Here is a 20128-nt window from a genome sequence, read left to right as displayed (position 1 = left end):
CATAGTCTATTGCCGTGGAGAAGATAACCATCCTGCAAGGTGAATGGTTCCTCTTTCTTCCCCAAAGCAAGGGCTGACATTATGTCTCTAAAGTCAGGGTCAGTAGCATACTCATCTATCATAGAGGATAGATCATTGTGAGTAGCTATAGACACCGCATTAACTTTTGGTCGTCGTGAAAGTGCATCGGCAACTTGATTGTGCTTACTAGGTATGTGAGCAATATGGAAATTAAATTGCGAAAGAAAATTTGCCCACCTTATTTGTTTGTCGGAAAGTTTGGTTTGCGTCATGAAATACTTGAGACTTTGGTGGTCGGTTCGTAGGATAAATGGAGTCCCCAATAGGTAGTGCTTCCATGTATCTAGGGCATGTAGAACAGCTAAAAGCTCTTTCTCATAAATGCCCAAGACTCGTTCATCACTATTGAGCCTTCGGCTCTCATATGCTATGGCATGCCCTTCTTGAAGCAAAACCGCTCCAAGGCAATCACCACAAGCATCACATTGGACCTCAAATGGTTTTGAGAGATCCGGAAGCACGAGGACTGGTTGGGAAGTAAGCTTCTCTTTGAGTTTTTCAAAAGCATTTTGCTCCTTAGCAGTCCATACAAACTTAACGTTCTTCTTTGTTAAGTCGTGTAGTGGTCCTACTACTTGAGAGAATTTTGCTATGAAGCGTCTATAGTATGCACACATACCAATAAAGCTTCTTAGCTCATGTAGATTCCTTGGGTTAGGCCATGATTTTATTACCTCTAACTTTGATGGATCCATACGAATACCATCGTGAGAGATAATATGACCTAGATATTGAATCTCTTGAAGGAAGAATTCACTTTTCTTTTGGTTGAGAAAAAGTTTGTTTTCCCTCAAGGCTTGAAAAATCACTTGGAGATGTTGCTTATGTTCCTCCAAAGATTTGGAGTAGGTGATGATATCATCAAAGAACACTCCAGTGAATTTACGATATGGTCTAAAAAATTTCTCCATGAGACGATTGAAAGTAGCTGGTGCATTAGTCAAGCCAAAAGGCATGACTAGATATTCATAAAGACCAAATGTTGTGCGAAACGCGGTCTTTAGGATATCTTCATCCACTATCCTTATTTGATGATAGCCACTCTTAAGGTCAATCCTACTGAAGTAGGTAGAGCCTTGTAGCTTATCAAACAGATCTTCTACCCGAGGCACAGGAAATTTGTTTTTGATAGTGATATGGTTTAGTGCTCGATAGTCCACACACATACGGTATGTACCATCTTTCTTTTGCACTAAAAGGACTGGAGAACAAAAGGGAGAGGAACTAGGCCTCACCATCCCTTTGTCTACCAATTCCTGTACTTGCCTCATAATCTCCTCCTGTTGAGCTTGTGAGACTCGATAAGGAGGTTTGTTAGGCGGTGAGCTTTCTGGAAGGAGCTCAATACGATGGTCATCATCCCCTCGTTTTGGAGGTAGGTCCATAGGGATATCATCGATGAACACATCTTGGAATCCTTTTAGAAAAGTAGACAAGTCTTAACTCTTCTTGATTCCTATCATTTTCATTTGATGAAACATTATTAGCTTTTAGAGACTCTTTGACATAAATCATGTACGCAGAAACTGAGCTCTTCATTGATTTATCAATAGAAAGAGGATTTACAAGTGGAATAGTGCGACCACGCTCACTAGCATCTATATACATGTTCTTTCCTCTGTAGGTGGAGTAAATTCTCCTTTCAGGGAACTTCATGTTGGCAGCCATGCGATCAAACCATGGTGCCCCTAGGGTAACATCCTGATGTTGGAGAGGAGAGATGAAGAAGTCTTCTTTGTCGACATAGCTTTGGACATGAAGCCTCAACTTCCCAATCAAGGGAGTAACGGAGGCTTGTTGTCCCTTGAAAGTTGCATCAGCTGTTACTATATCTCCCATCTCAAAAGCTTGAATGTCCAACTTGGTGGCCAACTCTATTGATATGAAGTTGAGAGTAGAGCCAGGGTCAAACAAGATGAAGGCATCAAGCTCTCTTACCTTTCCCCAAGCATAGGAGAGTGATGATCCTTTGCAATGAGCATCCTCTTTTGGAGCTTCGATGGTGGAAGCCCTAGGAGTCTCATTGCGAGTATTCTTCTTGGGGCAAGAACGATAGCCATGTCCTTGCTCCCCACACTTGAAACATTTATGGTCCTTGCGAAAAGCTTCAAGCTCTTCAGGAGAGAGTTTGTTTTCACCTTTGTAAACTCCCTTCTCCTTGGACCGATTGTTGTTGTTGTTGGAAGTGCCTTGGGAATTATTTTGTGCATTGGATTTCCCCTTTGCATCATTTTTATCTTTGTTTTCCATGGGCTTGACATTACGTCTAGCCCCTTGATGGAAGTTGATGCGTGAAGCAACCATGGTGTGTGGATTACTTCGGTAATAGTACCAGGCCGTTGAGAGTTGATGTATTCGGCCATCTCTTCAGGTAATCCCGCACAGAATTGCTGTCTTTGCTCGGCAAAGTCTATCTTTTGAAAGACAGTAGCTTTGAGATGTAAATCCCAAAACTTGTCTACATACTTGTTGATAGACTCATGAGAGAGAAGCTTCAAGCCGCGCCATTCGGTAAGAACTTTATCTTTAGTATCGCTTGGAAGAAATTGCTTTATGATGGAAACTCGTAGAGTTTTCCATGTCTTTGGGGCTTCTCCATTGCCACGAAGGCTAGCCCACCATTGACGAGCTGATTTTTGGAAGTGCATAGCTACATGGCGTAGCTTGGAGGACTCTGTGAAGCCCTCGTCCCCAAAGGCCGCATCAAATTGCTGGATGAAGGCCAACACTTTGTCGGTAGCACCAAAGGTGCCATCGTAGGTGAGAAAAGAGATACTCTTTCCTCCCTCCTTGAACTTCTTTAGCTTTTGTGACCTTCGCCATGCAGGAAATGATTTGCGATGTCCTCCCCTCTTGTATTCTCTAGGAGAATAGCCATAACTTTCATCGGAAGAGGAGGAAGGTGAAGAAGAAGGAGAAGAGGGTGACCTCTTCCTAGCCCTTTTCTTCCTTTGTTTCCTCTCTTTCCTTTCAGAGTGATGAGGAGAAGGACTATAGGTTGCTCTTTTCCTCTTGGGAGGAGTAGGCGATCGTCTAGACCGCCGTCTTCATGGAGCCACCTCTTCAGAAGAACTTAGACTTTCATTGCTTTCTTTCTCTTTGGATTCCTCCTCTCGAATGGGAGAGAGTCTTCTTTTGGGGGTCTCTTCAAGAGGCCTCCTAAGCTCTCTCTCCTCTGGGAGAGGAAGGGAAATTCCATAAGCACGAAGTTGTTGAGTAACTTCGGCTTGCAAAGCAGGGTTGCCCATAGCTTGCTGCAACCTAGCGACGAGGTAATTCACAAACATGGGAGCATCATCATTAGCACCTTCATGTGCAAAATCAAAGCTATCAATGTTCATTCTACTCTCTTGATTATTGTCAGCCATGTTAACAAAATTTATGTTTATACTTAGTGTATGCTTTGGCAGTTCAAAACCTTAGTTGCTACTCCTCTTAGCCTTTGAAAATCGGCTCTTAAGTATCTATACCCACGGCTCAAAGTGGTTAACTATAGAGAGTAGAGGAGTAGGTCTAACATAGCAGAGTTGCCAAGGGCTAGCTCCTTTCGGACTTCTTATGGCTCAATAATGGTAAAGCCGTAGGAAAGTCTAAAAAGACTCCATTATTAAGTCCAAAGCTCCCGAGGTGTGCACCATCCCCCACATAGTGGGCTTAACAAAACCGATATTAGATCCCAGTTCCACTTACTCTATTATAATTAACAACATCAACCATTTATACGCTACTTAAGGACCTCTCTTCTTAAGCAAGAAAAGAGAAACCAAATGCTCTGATACCAATGTAATGGAATTTGCCTATTCAATTTGAGAGTAGCGGAATTTAATGAGAGTACTTTCAAGAAATGATTTTGTGAGCATAGCGGGTAGACATAATTGAAGATAGCAACATAATTATAGCAATTAGTTAACTTGGCATGGACAATACTTTTGCAAGAGAGAGAATTTAGAGAACATGACAACAGTTGAGGACCGGATTTATGTGGAGCCGGTCCCCCCTCCAATAGGCATTTGTATTATGATTTCTCCCATAAAGAGAGACTTGTTATAATACATTCTTTGTGTTCCTTGTGACCTAGGTGAAGCAATGAAGATGGAAAGCTTCATGCATCACCAACATAGCATAACCTAAATTTGAAGAAAGCTTTAACTATACCAAGCCTCAGTCCCAAGACCTTAAACACCTTCGAAGGTGGAGAGAGCTAGCAGGGAATGAGGGTAGGGAAGAGGAAGAAGAAACATTTCATACGAGAAAGAGCTAGTTCCTCACTTATCATAACTCTTGTGCTAGCATACATAATAGCATAGTAATGAAGAAGAAATAGATGGCAAGCTCAAGCATTGAAGCATGGCTCTTGGATGGATTTGCACTCCATAGCCAAGAGTATTGGTGTAGGCTCTCAACCTCTACTTGCTTGGAGAAGGAGAGGGAGATTTTGCACTTTGCATAGTACACAATGAGAGTGTGTGTGGGTGAGTATACCCCCTAAGCACCCCCCTAGCTTGCTTGGGTCGACCCCCCCTTGTAGCTCATGCTTGAAGCTCATTGGACCCCTCCATGCCTAGCCAATCACAAGCAGGAGCCATTACAAGCAACATGGGTAGCCTTGGGACAAGTGTCCCCCTTTCCCCTTTGAGAGAGAGGACTTGATAAATTCAAAATCAATTAATTAAATATCCTAAATTATCATTGGACCCCTTGGGTGGCCAACCAATAGGCTTCAGGCACACCATGAGGGCAACATGGGAAGGAACTTGACAAGTGTCCTTGCTGCCTCTTCAAGCTGGGGCTTCCCTTGTGTGTGTGTGTGTGTTCTCTCTCATCCCCCCCCCCTTGTAGGCTCGCCCCCCTCCTTGTAGGGATATTTTTGACTTTGGATGAGCAAGCCCCTTAGTCATCAAGCATGACTAAGCACTTGAAGTAGGGGGTGTTCCCACAAGCATCTCAGGCAAGCTTCTCAAGGCACCTCAAGCACCTTAATCATGCACCAAGTCAAGCACCTCAAGCATGGAGCCAGTCAAGCACCTCAAGCATCTTAATCAAGCACCTCAAGCATGACAAGCACCTCAAGCAGGACAAGCACCTCAAGCACGACAAGCACCTCGAGCTTGGGCCGGGTTCCCACCTCAAGCTCAGCCCTAGCTTACCTAAGGTCAAAGGACTTTTACACACATTATTGGAGGTCTTCAATGAAGCTAACCCTAAGGTCTTATGCTCCATTGGTTAGCCTTGCTCTTGATAGACCATCTCCCATTTGGGCCCCTTTAATATTGGCCCCGTGTTGAGATAGATCTATAAGCACATATCTATATCTTAACACTTGTTCCCATTTATTCTCCCACATTAAGTGATCAATTTAATATGAGAAAATCATTTGGGTTGGTTAGATATTAGATTTTATGACAAAATGGACAGCGCCATCGCGTCCGGAACGGCCCAAAACCCGAGTCTACAATGTCAAAGTGCTCAAATCCGACCTCGGATGAGCAGTTTACGGCCAAAACAGGCTCCCAAAACCCCAAAAACACACCTGCGGCTGTTCCTCTTCTCTTCTCCACGTTTTTTCTGGTCTTCTCTCTTGTTTTTCAGTTCCCACACTTAGCTTTATTAGTTGGGCACCCTTGGCCTTTTAGATGACCTCAAATGGACCCCGAACAGGCCAAAAACTGACGTCGCAGTGCATAGTTGTCACCCTGCTGCATCCATACGCACACCTGGCACTCAGCTTCTTTCAATAATGCATCTCGCAACCACGTGAAGTGGCCCCAAAAAGTGGTCCTAATGATGACCTTTCTGCATAACTCTCACAAGAAAACACCCACGTTGTGTCCGTATTCATCCACGTGCAAATATTGACCCCGTTCGGCCTCTTGACGCCACTCGATGCCATCTGACGCACCTGCTTACCTCATGTCGTCGGCCCGCGGATAGCTTCCTCGAGAATTTTTACACGCTACCAACTCCTCATTATTGTAGAAAAAACACACTGGTACTGGTAACGATGAAAATCGATGCACTATGTACATGCTGCCCTACCTGTACACATGTGGGTCCCACATAACCACCTGGCTCTAGAAAATGGGCAATCCTTTATTTGATGCAGCATACATGTGTATGTACATATGCGCAATCCCTTGCTCCAAAAAACTCCTGACATAATTTGCCCACCCTCTAGCCTGCTAGAGCATTCATGCTCAGCAGTAGCACTAGTAGATGCTCATTCCACGTGGATCAAAAGGCCAAAGGCATATCGCCTGATTCACAAGAAGCATCATAACACCACACCTACATTTGTCAACAATCAACCAAAATGCACCATAGGCATATCCAACTAACACATCCGCCCTCTCTGGAGTTCCAAAAGCATAAATATTGCATGCCACATTCAACCCAACCGATAGAGACAACTCAAGTGACTCATCACCTGGCATCTTGGCTTCACCAGCCATAGCAACAACCTGCAAATCCTGCACCCAAGTAGCTAAAAGCATTGTGTGAAGGTAAAGTTGTTGATATCCAAAGCACAAAAGTATCCCCGCGGCACACATATCCCTAGCATAGGCATCCATATATCTGAGATTGGACTGATATATGCCAAACCCCTTCTCATCATCATAAGCATACTCATCATCACACATAACTTCATCCACATCATAATCATGGCTAGCACCACTATCCATAGCTTCTAGCATGGGTTCATCAGTCTCCAAGAATACAGATCCCTGCTCTAAACCACAATCATGCTCACAAATCGGTTCAGTCACAGTACATACATCAAAATATGGCTTCAAAACAGGCTCCACATCCAACAAATCCACAAAATGGCTCTCAACCTTGCCCTCTTCCCTAATTTCCAAGGAACTAGTATCCAAAGATACGTGCTCATCATCAATAACCTCGACCTCACACTCACACCCAGAATCACAAGGTACACAAGTAGCCAATGCATCCTTTTCAAGACTTTTCAATCCTGTATCCAAAGCATTATTCACCTCTTTAGGCTCTTCCATAAACCTGTCAACCTGCAAGACCTCTTTACGCTTCACAATAGACCTTGCGAAGAAACGAGAAACATCATAGGATAGGCTACTTTTCACCTGCTTAGGCTTAACTTCACCTTCCATGTCAAATCCATTTTGCAAATGCATACCTGTACTGATACCATGTTCCTCAAGACGCTTAAACTTCCATTCCTTGTGCTTTGCAATGCATACCGCATCTTCAAAAGACTCGGGCGTCTTCAACTCAACCTCGAACCGCAACCAAGGTGACAAACCATCAACAAAAAAACTTTTCTTCAATGAACAAGGGGGGGTCTCATCCTTAAGAGCAACACACCAACGAGTCCATAAATCTGTAAAACCTTGTACATAGGCATCAACACCTTGACAAGAACCTTGCTTAAGAGCATTGAGCTCATTCCATACTGCATTTGTATCTTCAAAAACCTGGAAACGCTCTAAAAAAGCTTCTATAAACTTGTCAAGACTCAAACCATAAGAAGAAGCCACTGCTTCTTTAGCTTCCAAATCCATGAACCAAACACGGGCCTCATCTTTCAAAAGCAATCCAAATAGCCTCGAAATCTTCTCCTCATCACACATATTGTTGCTTATGCATGCCACCTCGACTTGCTCCAGAAAGTCTTCCGCATCTTCACCACTTCTTCCATGAAATTCCGGATAAGAGAAAGCCATGGCTACCCAAGTTACAATGCTTTGAGAACCCCTTCGAACACACGTGCAAGAACCCAAAACTTTTGACTGACTCAATTCCCAGAAACTTAAATGGAGCTCAACTTCAGATAAGGACAAACACATGCACATCAAATGAGTTTTCGTAGTTGATCATTGGAATTACAACAGGTAAAGGACATTCCAGTATCTCCCTTAATCTTCTTGGTCCGAACATAAAGACTATGCACTGCTCGAAAAAAATCTTCCTGGACACATGAACATTTATCTGGATTCTTTGAGTTAAATGAAAAGGAGTGAATTGAGGTCCATTTTGATCATCCATTAAAGCCAACCATGAAGCTCCCAAGAAAGCACACCTGACTAATCCTTTGATTTTGCCAAAATTTCAGCAGCATAACAACATAAATGGCTCAAAAGACCAAGAAACCAGCCATCATAACTTGGAAAAATTTTGACAGAGTTTCCCCAGAAGTAGAGCAGTAGGAACCCAAAATATAGACTGTATATGTATGCATAAACTATCAACAATAGAATCCGAGCATCAAATATGACTCACTAGTACATAGCCTATGGCGAGGTCACGAAAAGGGTGCTCCAGTCACCTGTATCACCGAAAGGATCTCCACATTTGAGAATCCCCCAGCTCAATAAAACCTCACACTATCGACCCTCACACGAAGGCTCATGCAAATCACGTATAGTCAAGTCTCAGAAATGACTATCTTCCAGACCAAGTCTCAGAAATGGCTGGGACTGCCAAACAAAACCAAATATGGCTTCACAAAGGCATACAATGGCAGTTTCCACAAGTAACGTACAATCCAACAGACAATGCGCTCAAACAGGCGCCAAATGATGCATACCCACAACAATTACAAGTGACACCAATGCTAGTATATCACTGTACTCCAGCTACCTGTACCTGTGTGAATCACCTGTACCTGTCCCTGTAACCTGTAACCTGTAATTTGCAACCTGTAATCCCGAATCCCGAAGCTTGAAGCTCAAAGCAGAAGGTACTCGAAGAAGATCCTTCGTGGGGGCGCCAAAAGAATGTGAGCGGGATGGAAACACACAGAACGCCTCTATAATGACCCGACTCACACTCTTGGAAAGATACACACACACACTATGGGGCATCACTCGGCTTACACAATCCACCTGGCCGAGACAGGGAACACACCGATGGAGCGAGAGGAGAGAGACTATCCACTTGCCCACTCCACACAGACACACACACACACACACCCAAAAAACTCAGCTCAAAAAAGGGGAATTTTTGATAATTAGATACAAATGAGCTTGGGCCAACACCAAGGGGCAAATAGCTCACACAAAATGGGTAAAATAAGCGAGATACAATCACAAACTGGAGCAGAAACTTCGTTCATAAGAGAAACTTACACAGCCAAAACAGCAGAAAAAGAGGGAGGAATTTGGCAAAATGGACAGCGCCATCGCGTCCGGGACGGCCCAAAACCCCAGTCGACAATGTCAAAGTGCTCAAATCCGACCTCGGATGAGCAGTTTACGGCCAAAACAGGCTCCCAAAACCCCAAAAACACACCTGCAGCTGTTCCTCTTCTCTTCTCCACGTTTTTTCTGGTCTTCTCTCTTGTTTTTCAGTTCCCACACTTAGCTTTATTAGTTGGGCACCCTTGGCCTTTTAGATGACCTCAAACGGACCCCGAACAGGCCAAAAACTGACGTCGCAGTGCATAGTTGTCACCTTGCTGCATCCATACGCACACCTGGCACTCAGCTTCTTTCAATAATGCATCTCGCAACCACGTGAAGTGGCCCCAAAAAGTGGTCCTAATGATGACCTTTCTGCATAACTCTCACAAGAAAACACCCACATTGTGTCCGTATTCATCCACGTGCAAATATTGACCCCGTTCGGCCTCTTGACACCACTCGATGCCATCTGACGCACCTGCTTACCTCATGTCGTCGGCCCGCGGATAGCTTCCTCGAGAATTTTTACACGCTACCAACTCCTCATTATTGTAGAAAAAACACACTGGTACTGGTAACGATGAAAATCGATGCACTATGTACATGCTGCCCTACCTGTACACATGTGGGCCTCACATAACCACCTGGCTCTAGAAAATGGGCAATCCTTTATTTGATGCACCATGCATGTGTATGTACATATGCGCAATCCCTTGCTCCAAAAAACTTCTGACAGCGTGTTTTATGCTTCTATTCTCTCTTTCGTGAAGTTATTAGTAACCTGAGCATACATGTGGTGGCTAAACATATTTGAAGTGGTTATTTCTGTAATGATGATCTTTTTGGCTCAGAAGGTAGGCTGGGTCTGTTAAGAAAAAGTCAAAATTTAGCCTTGTACTAGAATTATTTTCTTCAAAGCAAAGGTCTTGTGGTTTCTTGGCATATGGATTAGAAATTATGTAATTTGAATGAAAGCGATTTATTCATACTAAGGTCATTGCCTTCTGTCATTTCCTGATGATTGTGAAAGATAGGACAATGACTTTTTTTGGAATCACAAATAGTTTTCCTCCTTCTAGGTAGTGTGTATTACCCACAATTACTTCTTTAGGGCCCATCACAGATGAAAAGGGATTTCAAGTATCTTGTGATTGCTCCTAAGCACAATCTCTTTGGGATTAACTAAAGCATCATGTATTGTCTCGGAAAGATCGTTATTGTGGAATACTCATGCATGACTCCTCGAAATTTTGCATGTGAATTAAGGAAGTTGAACAACTTCAGGACATTGTATGCTTGTAGCAGCATTAATGTTCAAGTAGGTTTTCTGCCCTGACTAGCTTTGAATAATGTGCAACACAGAAAGAGCTCCAAGAGCTAGCAGCTTCACTGGTTATACCAAATGAATATGGTACCTTGATGACCCGTGAAGGAGGGGTGGGATTAAATGCGCAGACTTCACAAGATGACACAGGTAAACTTTATATAACTTCTATTCACTGTCTCAACTGTTCTAGTCGCCTTTGTTTGTGTCTTAACGTGGTAATTAAGAATCAGTCATATCTGTGCAGAGTACTTTGTCTCATTGCCAGCTAACAAGTTAGAGCTTTGGATGGCCCTCGAGAGTGGCAGATTTCTGGGGCCTGTTTTCAGGGAATTATATTCTGAGAAGGAGGTAAGTTTTGTTTAGCATACTTGCTATAACAACTTAGGGATTTTGAAATTACTCCCAACGTGGTGCTCTATCAATGTTGAAAGCAGTGTTGTGAATTTGATCTGGTTGTATCTCGTATGCTACAATTGATTCCTGTTCCTGTGCTTCCGTTGCTAAGAGCAACGCTTTTCATTTCGTAAGCGAATTTCTATCTTTTTGTTTGAAATAAATTCCTGGAGCTAAAGTAAATAAGATGGTGGGGCATTAACAGAGATTTTTGTCATAGAGTGATAAATATTCCTTTTATGATTCATATTCCATTCAGGCACATGCTTCACCAAAGTTTACTTTGTTTAGTAGCTTTAGCATGGGCCATGATAGAAACCTACTTGGTTAGAAATGTTTCTGGTTTCTCTTAGCTTGACTATTTAATTCAAGATTAGTCTCTCATATGTATAATACAAAGTCTGCATCTCACGAGTTATACAGTAGAGCTGTGGCAAGGTTGCAATGACTGATCTCTTGATCTTCTTTCAGCTCTCCTAATCTCCTTCTGTCCATTAAACATTTGTACTGTGTAAAACTATTCAGGTGGTGAAGGAGGAGCGAAGGCTACGTGTTGATAGTGCTCCTTATGGAAGGTTTACAGAAGCCTTTACTAATCTTTCTTTTCCAAACCTGCCTTATGGTCGACCTGTCATCGGTTATCGTATCCGACATTCGTAATTATGGCCATGAAGAACAAGGTGTTAGCTTATTATGACATGTTTGTATTTTGTAAGCCTATGTAAGTTGATTGCATGGCTAGAGTGAAAAGTTTGATGGACATAAGAGTTCCTCTTGAAAGGAGGTCATACACCACAAGAAATCCAAGTCCTTATCTTTTATGCAATTTGTCTGTTAAAGACAAAGAGAAGGGGAGACTGGTTTCTTGTTTCATGAGGGCACCAACTTTTTGACCGTCACTTTAATACGTCAACCAAAGTTCGGACTCCTGTGAACTGAACAGAAATTAAACTTACAGATGAATACACTGAATAATCCAAGAAAGCCTGCAAATTATAAAAGAGCATAAAAATATCAATGTTGGACAATTGTAAACTCAATAATATGCACATCCCTGCAGTGCCCTGCACTTACTCTGTAACAGGTGAATCTTGCCCTTGGCCGTGTACTACTATGCACATTGCTCACACAAAATCAAAGATACACTGCTGAAAGGAAGTCATAAGATGATAGGGTGCATCATGCACACACCACACGTGCACATGCACCTGCATACTAAAATATGTGCATGCATGCATACATGTATTGACCAAAGTGCATCTGTGCATATAACAGTTGTTTCCTCAGTTTCTTTGATCCTCGATAACAATTGCAGCTAATAATTTGTGTGTGTGCATGTGTCCATACCGTGTGTGTGTGTGTGTGTGTGTGTGTGTGTGTGTGTGTGTGTGTGTGTGTGTGTGTGTGTGTGTGTGTGTGTGTGTGTGTGTGTGTGTGTGTGTGTGTGTGTGTGTGTGTGTGTGTGTGTGCGCGTGCGCGTGCGCGCAATGGTTAAAGGAGGGAAAGAGAGAGTGGCATTCGTGTGTGTGCAAGAACAAGCGAGATTTAGCTCAAGTCAATTAGGTTCCAAGGTGGAAAGCTGTCTATATTTGTCTATGCATGCCTCAATTTGCTTGATCCTTGATAAAAAGTACAGCTGATGATTTGGAGGCAATCGGTAGGAGAGAGGTTAACAAGTTCTTTTCACAGAACTATAATCCTCGATCTTTAACTTGTGCTGTGGTGAGGATGACTTTTCGATTTACTTTTGGATTGGTTTCTCTCAATGGGACTTAACTAGTTGTGTATTAAAAGTAGCTTTTTCTTAGTGTTTTGACAGGTTGGGGACGTCAATCCATTGGAGGTATGCCTCTTGCTTGCTCAGCTACTGTATGAATGCTCATTTGTCATACTTACTGCAAAGTTTTATTTATTTCCTATCACATCAAGTGACTTCAATTTCTGAGCCCAAAATTTTAATTGTAGGAAATTTTGCCACTATGGAAAGTGAGTTAGAGACTAGAGTGATGAACAAACCATTGAGAATAGTGCTTTCGTAGGCTACGTTTAACCTGTCCATGCGGGAGATCACACATTGATGGGTCAACAATGAAGGTACTTGAATCCACTTGGGAATTAAGCTACCACATGAGGCTGTTGATGCAGATATGATGATGTTTTATAACCGGGTGCCTACAATGCATTGTGAAATGCAGGAATCTTTAGAAAAGTCATGAGTTGTAGCTGTACACTAGAATTAAGCTTATCGACTAGTAATATTGACCAGTACATTCAGGGTGTCAAATGAGAGGCTTGCACTTACCAACATCCAATGGTTGGGATTTGGCTGTCATATAGGGTTCTTGTGCAGATAGAAGCCCTGCACTTTACCCACATTTACCAGAAACTTGTATAAGGAAACTATCATGTGACACTTTCCTTGAGGACCCAGGAGATGAAGTAAACTTGGCCTAGATAGCACATGTACCTCCTTGATGACTCACCTTTGCCTCTTTCCACTTTCTTATTGAGTGCATGCATTTTGATGGCTTGGCACTTGTTACTATGTGAAATAAAGACGTGTAACCTTATCAAACACCTTTTGCACAACCTCATGCTCGGTTGTGACGAGTCCTTGATGAAGAAAACTTCAAATAAAAATCACCTTTGTCTTAATTGGATATTTGGGTTTGGAAGCAAACCAAAATTAAAATTATGACTTATTCATAGACCTCTTCTTTATTTTAATATGATTCGAGAAAAGGATTCTGCTATTTGAGAGGTACAAGGATCATTTATTCTTGTGATTGATTACTGGTTTACTTTTAGTAGCTCCAAGTTCTCTCATCCTATGGATGCCTACCTTCTCTGTGGAAAGAACCTATCTTATATACCACAAATGGGCATCTATTGGCCCCTTAATCAATTGAAAAACAGCAAGTTTTTATTATTATTTATTTGAAATATGAAATGCAGGTAGAACGTTTAGCTAAGCAGTATTTTGGTGGCTGGGATTCTTATGCTGGGGGAAAGCGAGATGAATCTGTCAAATGGCATACTAATGATGGTTGGAATGAAGTCATACGGACGAACCTGGAACGGTCATTGAACCTCAAATTACCAGCTCAACCATTCTATATGGAAGGTTCACTTCCCTACTTTTGTGTTATTTCTAAACCAAGCATCCCCTTCGATATCCTAAAGTAGTTTAGACAGTGGGCAGGTTACTACAGGCCTTCATCATTTTCTACTGATGATCCTGCCATCGCTGTTATCAGTGAGCTTTTGAGCGGAGGCAGATTGTCTCGTTTCTATAAGGTTAGCAGATGTTAAAGGTGGCAATTATCAACTTTGCAGTATAATCAAAATAGTTGTTGACTTAGTGGCTAGTTTGCAGAACATAATTCTGGAAGGGAGAGCTTTATCCTGTACTGCAGTAGAAACATTTCCTGGTGACCGAAGGCCATGCCTTTTCTTGGTCTACGGGGTCCCCTCATCAGGCAGGCATTTTTCAAATTCTTCTTAAATGTGAAATTCATGTTGCTCTTTCTTTAAGTGTAGATTTTGGCACTGGAAAGTTTGGATTGTACCTCTTATCACTGCATTGAAAAAATCTGCATATGTTCCTAGTTACACCTACATATTAGCTTGGGCCATTTTCATCGCAGTTATTGTTCTGGCATGACCGTTGACGTGTATGACCATCAGCAACTTTTTCCTTCTGCAGTCATGGTGAGCTCAAAATGATAAACTCCCATTTTCCCTTCTTATCGTTGATTTTGTCTCCATTGAGTGCACACGCACATATACACACTTGCTTCTTTTTTGGTATTGCTATCTTACCAGTGAGAAATCCGGGAAAACCACAAGGAACAAAGACAGACTGGCCACCATATTTTACTACGTCGCCAATGTTCACAACCCACTTGCCTGCACGCTTCATGACATGCAGGCCTCTCTCATCCTTTCTTATTGTATACATAAAGCGATCCTCTGGGATTCTTATTGACATTGAAGCAGTGGTGGCCTGTTCCTCTAATGGGAGGAATTTATAACTCTTCACTGAAGTTTTTGTTTATCCCTTGCATCAATCTCTTCCATATGTATCGAAGGGCCCATACCTCAAGTAATGTTTTTCATGTGCAATTTGGCATCGACAATGCCTTAGTCCCCAGGCAACAAATCATGGCTAATTACTTGGAACGTTCAACCATCTCAGCTGGTTTTTCATCGTTTCCCAAATAAGTTTATGCTATAGTTTTGGTCCCTCATACGTCCATATCATGCACACTATCGATTGGGGCTCTATCGGTCATTTTGGATAAAAGTTATCAGTAAACCTATATCGTTGATCGTTTAGTCAGGCAGGACTGTTCTCTTTGTTCTGCTTTTTGCCATTGCTACCCACCTCATATTGGGAACTGCAAGTCTTTGGATGGGAGGGGCATGTTGTACACAGATGTGCGGTGTTCATGGATATTAGCTCATGGATGTTAGTGTTGATCAGTTGCTATCTGCGATGGCAAGGTCAAGGACAAGTTTGTCTATTTGAAATTGCAAGCAGGTGCTTTTCATATGCTGCTGAAAGTAGCTGAAGCGGTCATGTTTCCTATGCTCGCTCTTTTTTCATGCCTATTGCTGCCCTAGATTTCTAAAGGACTCTCAAGTCCCTCGATCCATCTGCTCCATGCCCTGAAAGAAAAGCAATCGTAAGCCAAGAATGATTTGGTTTGCATGGCAACACATGCCTATCCCCATAAGAATGGCTGGTGTGGCAATTCTTGACTTACAGCAAGATGATGGAATCTCGTCATAATATGTGCCTTCATGCCTGATAGGCATGGGTTTGCATTGCTCAACACTTCAGACATTAGATAGGGCTCCCACATGGGAATACTTCGCCATGTGGAAGATTTGATGCAAGCTATGAAGCGCATTCAGGTGCTTGTGGAAGAGTCACAGTGGCTTTACAAATCTTTTAGTACCAGTCTGCTGTTGAGTATCCCTAACAAGTTTGATAAGCTTCATCTGTCTTCCTATCGGAATGTTCCATTATAATGGCAAGAGCTCAAATATTTTCCATTTTTGTCCTGATAGGTGCTGATGCGGAAGCTTTGGCCAAAGTTTTACACCAAGAGTTGGATGCATTGCAATCAAAGGGAGTTAATGAAGAAGAAATCATGCGTGTGAAGAAACTTGGTCGAGCCAGTCTGCTGGTAAAGTATCCTTGTGTATTCTGGTAAGTAGTTTTTTGTTTGGGTACACTCAAGATGTTCCCCACAAGCCTAAATTTAGTCTGTCCATGAGAAATCTGGTAAGTAGTTTCCTTGGGTGAGTATCATTGCACCCATGATAATCCCCATCATGTCCAAGAGTAAGTCTGTCCATTCAAAGCATGCAGAGGACAATGTGTTTGTATCGCTCAACAGCCAAGCTACAAAAAAAATTCAGTAAGAAAGCTTGAAAGACATTCAAAACTAGAACAAATGATTCACAAATATATCGAATTTCTGACACTGCGTCAATTTTCTAATTGTCAGTTACTGTCATTCATGGAAAAAAGAAAGATAGCCTTACTCAAAAGGGGGAGATATCAAAGAAGCATGAAGCCTTCATGCTTCTTTTAGTGCTAGGCTTCATTATGGCTGAGTCTACCCTTGATCTCCAGAGTCATGACAGAAACTCAGTATGCTGAACTTTGTGTTGATGTATGCTCATGTGTATGTGCGTGTGGTGTTAGTAATGTTTGGGAGCATATGTTAGTACCTAGTTCTACACCCACTATTGGGCACTGATGACGTTAGTGGGGATGTCGTGGTATTTAGGCTGGATACACACTGCCAATGCGGGTGCCCGTCACTTTTGATGATGGGCGGGCATGCATTACACATTGGCTACATTATTTTATCATAAAGCAAAATCATTTTCAACAGCTGCGTCCATCGCATTGGTTCGCCGCCTGATTTTGGCTGACTTGGTAAAAGCTCAACCCCCGCCCGAGCTTGGGCAGGGGGTATCGCCTGTCCAAGACCTTGTCCTCTGCCCTTTCTGCCCTGCGTATCAGCAAACGCCGCCTAGCCTCCACGTCTGCGCGCCCAAGCTTGGGCACGCGGTCTGTAACCAGCCTTAGTCAATACTATGCGTGATGGAGCTGATGGGTATGTTGTCTTGTGGGTGACTACCATGGGTCTATACCTTGCACTCTGCTTAAGGGTGAATCTGGGCTTATCCTGGATTCATCTATGTGTATACTATACCATAACTTTGAGAAGATAGTTGACTAAAACAAACTTTTGCCTCATTTACAGGAGCTATTTGGAAACAACAGTGGTATGGCAAAGCTTCTTTGCGAGTATGAGGCAACGACTGGGACTTGCAACAATCTTTTTAAAGAAAATGAGTTCCTAGAAGCGGTGACGCCTGCAGACGTCTCTCGTGTGGCTTCCTTACTTTTCCACCCAGACAATTGCTTAAAAGGTTCTGTGACGACCTCTTCTTAAGGGTGTATTCACTGAAGCTTCCACATTTCTTGTTTGAGGCTCGATTCTATCATTGGTCCCATGTGAACATACGCTAAGCAAGATTCATTAAGAACTCAAGTCAGATAGTGTGAACCAGTGCTTGTTTATGAGGAGGATGAGGATGAGAGAGAGAGAGAGAGAGAGGAATGAATGTTATTCTGTCTTTAAAAAGGCCAGAATGACCTATTATGAAAGGTTGCATCAGAGAGAGAGAGAGAGAGAGAGGAATGAATGTTATAATGTCTTCAAAAAGGCCAGAATGACCTATTATGAAAGGTTGCATCATTCTTTCCATACTAGGACGATAAATTCGCGTACTGGATTAGTATTTAGCGTACTCACTCGTATACATGCGTGTATGCATGCATGTATATTAGGTTGTAGACATATGTACGTACATATGTATACGTTTGCATGTACGTCGGTGTGTATGCATGCATATTTACATGTATGCAACCATACATGAGTAGACGTGTAAATCATATTGGTAGTGACCACCCATATTGTACAAACTTTTTTTTTTTTTGGTACCGTATTTATCGTAACTCATCTATTGTAACTCATCATAGGGTAGGTGCCTTCTTGTGTCATAAGCAAAGGCCATGTATAGTTCCATTGTAACTCATCTATTTTGACATGTGGCTGAAATTTGAAACATAACATTGTTGTTAGTGTCATAGGGTTACAATCACCCATTGCCTCTTCTTTAGAGAGTATCATGTAGTTGTCAACATACCAAGGTGGTCCAAGACTCGTATCTCCTTATGCTTTAAACAAATTAGCCCCACTTTCCAACTACACTCAACCTTCAACTCTCTCTATTGTCCTCAATTTGTGCATGGACCTAATTTTTCAATGTATCACCACTAATAAGCCTATGAATAGCTGCTTGGAGTTCTTAGAAAATCCATGAATAACATAATACATTATCAAATCCAAGTGCACATGCTTTGAGAACAACGAGGAAGTGAGCAAAGAGTGGAAGAGAGAGCACAAGAGCGTGTGTATGTACACGTGAAGCGAAGTGCTACATATAAATGAAACTGAAAGGAATAAGAGAGACGTAGACCATTAGGTACAATTTTCTCATGTGCAAGAGTGAGCATTTGTCTTTTGCATGTGTTTATGCATAACTAGCAATCAATGCTCAAAAAATAATTACAAGCTTTCATTTGAACATAAAATAACCCTTGCTCATAAAAAACTTTCATTAATAAAATATCCATAAACTATCTATCATTTGTATGAATCATAAAACTATCACTTGTCATTCATTCAACGAAATGTATCATAGTTTTGGAAAGAAGCCTACAACGATAGCAAATGAAGCTTGGTTGTCCTTGACCGAAAGACATTAGGAACAATCCGGTTAAGCTTGGTGTCAATGCTTGTCTTTAATGTTACGAAGATAAAAACCACGGAGGACTTGATGAAGTCACTCGACGGTCTCTACGAAAAACCATTGACATCCATTAAGGTATTTCTCATAAAGCGCTTGTTCAATTTAAAGATGGTAGAGAATGGTTCAGTTACAGAACACTTAAATGACTTTAACATCAACATAAGTCAACTTCGATCGATGAATGTCAATTTCGATGATAAGAGCTCGAAGAGCGAGCCCTCCTTATACTATCGTCTCTACCAAATAGTTAGGACAGCCTTATGATGGCTGTAAGTAACTCTGTCTTTGACACAAAAACTCTTCTTTGATGATGTTGTGGGTGTTCTCCTAAGCGAGGAAATGAGAAGGAGAAGCACATGTGAATCATCAAGTGTTGAATTGTCATTGGAGTGGAAACAAGAGGAAGGCTTAAGGAGAGGTTCAAAAACCAAAAGGGCCGTGATTGCTCAAGGCAGAGCAAGTGACGCACAAAGTCGATTCTTGGGTGTTGGAATTGTGGCAAAAAGAACCACGTCAAGAAATATTTATGGTCCAAAAAGAAGGAGTCCGAGTCTCAAGAAAACAAGCTAACATCGGAGGCCAATGTGGCAGGTAAAGTAGAGCAAGACGCTCTAATTCTTTGATTAGACAATGTGTCTAATTCCTGGATAGGAGACTCCCGGGCTTCATTTTATGCGACGTCGTAGAAGCAGCATTTTCAAGATTATACGAAAGGTAATTTTGGGTATGTATACTTGAGAGATTATGAAGCTTGTGAAATTGTCGCCAAAGGTATAGTTTGTGTCAAAACTACTAATGAAAATGAAGAAGCTTAAAGATGTTAGGCATGTTCCTTCTCTTCGCAAAAATTTAATCTCAACAGGACAATTGGATGATGAAGGTCACAACATTGTATCCCAAAATAAACCTCAGAAGATTTCAAAGGGATCTTTGGTGGTTGTCAATGGAGAAAAGGTCAGTACACTTTACTTGTGTACTGTCAGCATACAATCTTCAACTTATGCAATAGCTAGAGATGTTGAGAGTGCGGTGTGGCACTACCCACTTGGACATATGAGTGACAAAGGAATGCAAATCCTTTAATCAAAGAAGCTTCTACCAGGTTTGAAAGAAGTGGACTTAGAGTTCTATGAAGATTGTGTTTACGGTAAATAAAAGAGGGTAAAATTTTAAAAATCAAGAAATAAAAGAAAAAATAAAAAACTTAAGTTGGTTCATTCTGATGTTTGGGGTCCTGCAAGCACACCATCGCTTGGTTGCTCATTGTACT

General features: G+C 41.9%; 1 protein-coding gene across 4 annotated transcripts in view; it reads left to right on the top strand.

The window, feature by feature from the left end:
- The window catches only part of LOC147437468 (uncharacterized), a 112633-nt gene extending 94983 nt beyond the window's left edge, over nucleotides 1–17650 (top strand). For 2 of the 4 annotated variants that reach the window (XM_086487004.1, XM_086487007.1), the window contains 10 exons: nucleotides 10599–10710; nucleotides 10808–10911; nucleotides 11482–11599; nucleotides 12593–12678; nucleotides 12776–12799; nucleotides 13912–14080; nucleotides 14159–14253; nucleotides 14333–14435; nucleotides 16033–16151; nucleotides 17244–17650. In XM_086487004.1, coding sequence (XP_086343130.1) covers nucleotides 10599–10710; nucleotides 10808–10911; nucleotides 11482–11599; nucleotides 12593–12678; nucleotides 12776–12799; nucleotides 13912–14080; nucleotides 14159–14253; nucleotides 14333–14435; nucleotides 16033–16151; nucleotides 17244–17435 — 1122 coding nt within the window. In that variant the 3' untranslated portion in view covers nucleotides 17436–17650. Of the gene's footprint in view, nucleotides 1–10598; nucleotides 10711–10807; nucleotides 10912–11481; nucleotides 11600–12592; nucleotides 12679–12775; nucleotides 12800–13911; nucleotides 14081–14158; nucleotides 14254–14332; nucleotides 14436–14603; nucleotides 14668–16032; nucleotides 16175–17243 lie in introns of those variants that run through there. The other 2 variants (XM_086487005.1, XM_086487006.1) reach the window with 2 other exon arrangements.
- Nucleotides 17651–20128: the final 2478 nt, after the last annotated feature.

Source organism: Adiantum capillus-veneris, chromosome 17, assembly GCF_014529385.1.
Source record: "Adiantum capillus-veneris isolate H3 chromosome 17, ASM1452938v2, whole genome shotgun sequence".
In the NCBI taxonomy this organism is placed as follows: Eukaryota; Viridiplantae; Streptophyta; class Polypodiopsida; order Polypodiales; family Pteridaceae; genus Adiantum; species Adiantum capillus-veneris.
Note: the sequence above shows the minus strand (reverse complement) of the source record. Positions and strands in the feature narration are given on the sequence as shown.